The sequence below is a fragment of the Sander lucioperca genome, chromosome 24 (genome assembly GCF_008315115.2).
Source record: "Sander lucioperca isolate FBNREF2018 chromosome 24, SLUC_FBN_1.2, whole genome shotgun sequence".
In the NCBI taxonomy this organism is placed as follows: Eukaryota; Metazoa; Chordata; class Actinopteri; order Perciformes; family Percidae; genus Sander; species Sander lucioperca.
In genome coordinates, this window is record NC_050196.1 from 18,295,786 (window position 1) to 18,298,285 (window position 2,500).

The 2,500-nt window shown below is 54.1% G+C and overlaps 1 protein-coding gene across 4 annotated transcripts in view; it reads left to right on the forward strand.

The window, feature by feature from the left end:
- Positions 1 to 2,500, forward strand: part of eif5b (eukaryotic translation initiation factor 5B) — a 22,510-nt gene that overhangs the window by 3,276 nt on the left and 16,734 nt on the right. For 3 of the 4 annotated variants that reach the window (XM_035998359.1, XM_035998360.1, XM_031307659.2), the window contains exons 3-5: positions 58 to 121; positions 404 to 926; positions 2,296 to 2,429. In XM_035998359.1, the coding sequence (XP_035854252.1) occupies positions 58 to 121; positions 404 to 926; positions 2,296 to 2,429 (721 nt within the window). Of the gene's footprint in view, positions 1 to 57; positions 131 to 403; positions 927 to 2,295; positions 2,430 to 2,500 lie in introns of all 4 variants that reach the window. The other variant, XM_035998361.1, reaches the window with a different exon arrangement.

Below are 2,500 nucleotides of genomic sequence, written 5' to 3' on the forward strand. Positions count from 1 at the left end.
GAGAAACACACACCCCTTTGTGTCTTTTTCCTTATTTGTGTAACTGTTGTGTTGCAGTGAGGATGACATCCTGAAGGAGCTGGAGGAGTTGTCTCTGGAGACTCAGGGAGTGAAAGCAAAGGTAATCACACCTGTCTGTCTGCCTGTCTGTCTCAACACTGTCTTACATCCTAACCCTGTCCCCATCACCAAACCCACCAGACTCCATGTAAATAATCAGGACTTTTAGCGTGTATAGAGCCAGCATATTTCCACCAGACTCCATGTAAATAATCAGGACTTTTAGCGTGTATAGAGCCAGCATATCTCCACCAGACTCCATGTAAATAATCAGGACTTTCAGACACTTACAGTAGAATAATACTCCTCCGACTTTGACCCTTTTCTCTTCCCGTCTCTCCAGGCTGCAGCGCCTCCCATTGCGCCTCCTTCCAACTCAGACGAGGACAGCGTCTCGCGCTCTCGCGTCAAAGCCAAAGACGGAAAAAAGGGAGGCAAACAAGCATCGGGGTCGGATGGCGAGGAAGACAGAGACGAAGATGAGGGTCTGAAGAAGAAAGGAGGAGGAGGAGGGAAGGAGGAGGAGGAGGGGTCAGAGGCGGAAGAGAGGGAAGCAGCTTTTGGCCGAGACAGGAAGAAGAAGATCAGAGGCAAAGCGGTGAAGATGGAGAGCGAGGATGAGGAGGAGCAGGATGGCGAGGATGGGGCCAGCGGCTTCAAGATGAAGACGGCGGCGCAGAAAAAGGCGGAGAAGAAGGAGAGGGACCGCAAGAAGAAGGAGGAGGAGAGGATGAAGCAGAGGAAGCTGAAGGAGAAAGAGAAGGAGGGCAGCGTGGAGCCGGAGAAGAAGACGGCCGAGGTCCCGCCTCCTCAGGAAGATCCACCAATAGCAGCGGCCGAGGAACAGGAAGGGGCGGAGCCAGAAGGTGAGAAACCGTTCCCTGTCACCAACAGAGATAACGTAGACACAGGCTAATTACTGATCACTAAAATGATAGTTAACATTAGTAATTAAACTTAAACAGCTAATGGAAGTCCAAACTGCCTCAACATTAGCGGTCTGCTGACCCACTGCTAGGTCTACCGTTAGCGGTCCCCTGACCGACTGCTAGGTCTACCGTTAGCTGTCTCCTGACCCACTGCTGGGTCTACCGTTAGCGGTCTCCTGACCGACTGCTAGGTCTACCGTTAGCGGTCTCCTGACCCACTGCTAGGTCTACCGTTAGCGGTCTCCTGACCCACTGCTAGGTCTACCGTTAGCGGTCTCCTGACCCACTGCTAGGTCTACCGTTAGCGATCTCCTGACCCACTACTAGGTCTACCGTTAGCGGTCTGCTGACCCACTGCTAGGTCTACCGTTAGCGATCTGCTGACCCACTGCTAGGTCTACCGTTAGCGGTCTCCTGACCCACTGCTAGGTCTACCGTTAGCGGTCTCCTGACCCACTGCTAGGTCTACCGTTAGCGGTCTCCTGACCCACTGCTAGGTCTATCGTTAGCAGTCCCCTGACCCACTGCTAGGTCTACCGTTAGCGTTCTCCTGACCGACTGCTAGGTCTACCGTTAGCGGTCTGCTGACCCACTGCTAGGTCTACCGTTAGCGGTCTCCTGACCCACTGCTAGGTCTACCGTTAGCGGTCCCCTGACCCACTGCTAGGTCTACCGTTAGCGATCTGCTGACCCACTGCTAGGTCTACCGTTAGCAGTCCCCTGACCCACTGCTAGGTCTACCGTTAGCGATCTGCTGACCCACTGCTAGGTCTACCGTTAGCGATCTGCTGACCCACTGCTAGGTCTACCGTTAGCGGTCTCCTGACCCACTGCTAGGTCTACCGTTAGCGATCTCCTGACCCACTGCTAGGTCTACCGTTAGCGGTCTGCTGACCCACTGCTAGGTCTACCGTTAGCGGTCTCCTGACCCACTGCTAGGTCTACCGTTAGCGGTCTCCTGACCCACTGCTAGGTCTACCGTTAGCGGTCTCCTGACCCACTGCTAGGTCTACCGTTAGCGATCTGCTGACCCACTGCTAGGTCTAACGTTAGCTGTCTGCTGGCCCACTGCTAGGTCTACCGTTAGCGATCTGCTGACCCACTGCTGGGTCTAACGTTAGCTGTCTGCTGGCCCACTGCTAGGTCTACCGTTAGCGGTCTCCTGACCCACTGCTAGGTCTACCATTAGCGGTCTCCTGACCCACTGCTAGGTCTACCGTTAGCGGTTCCAATCCCATTTCTACCTATCTGAGCCCATGTGGCCTCACACACACACCGATTTTCACTCTCTTCTTCGTCTTTGCAGAGGAGATGGACGGAGACAAAAAGAAGAAGGACAAGAAAAAGAAGAAGGGCGAGAAGGAGAAGGAGGAGAAGAAGAAGGGGCCGAGCAAGGCCACGGTGAAGGCCATGCAGGAGGCTCTGGCCAAGATGAAGGAGGTGATGCATTCTGGGAAACGTAGTCGCAGAGTTCAGAGCAGTCTGTGTATTTGTGATGTTAAAGACTTCCT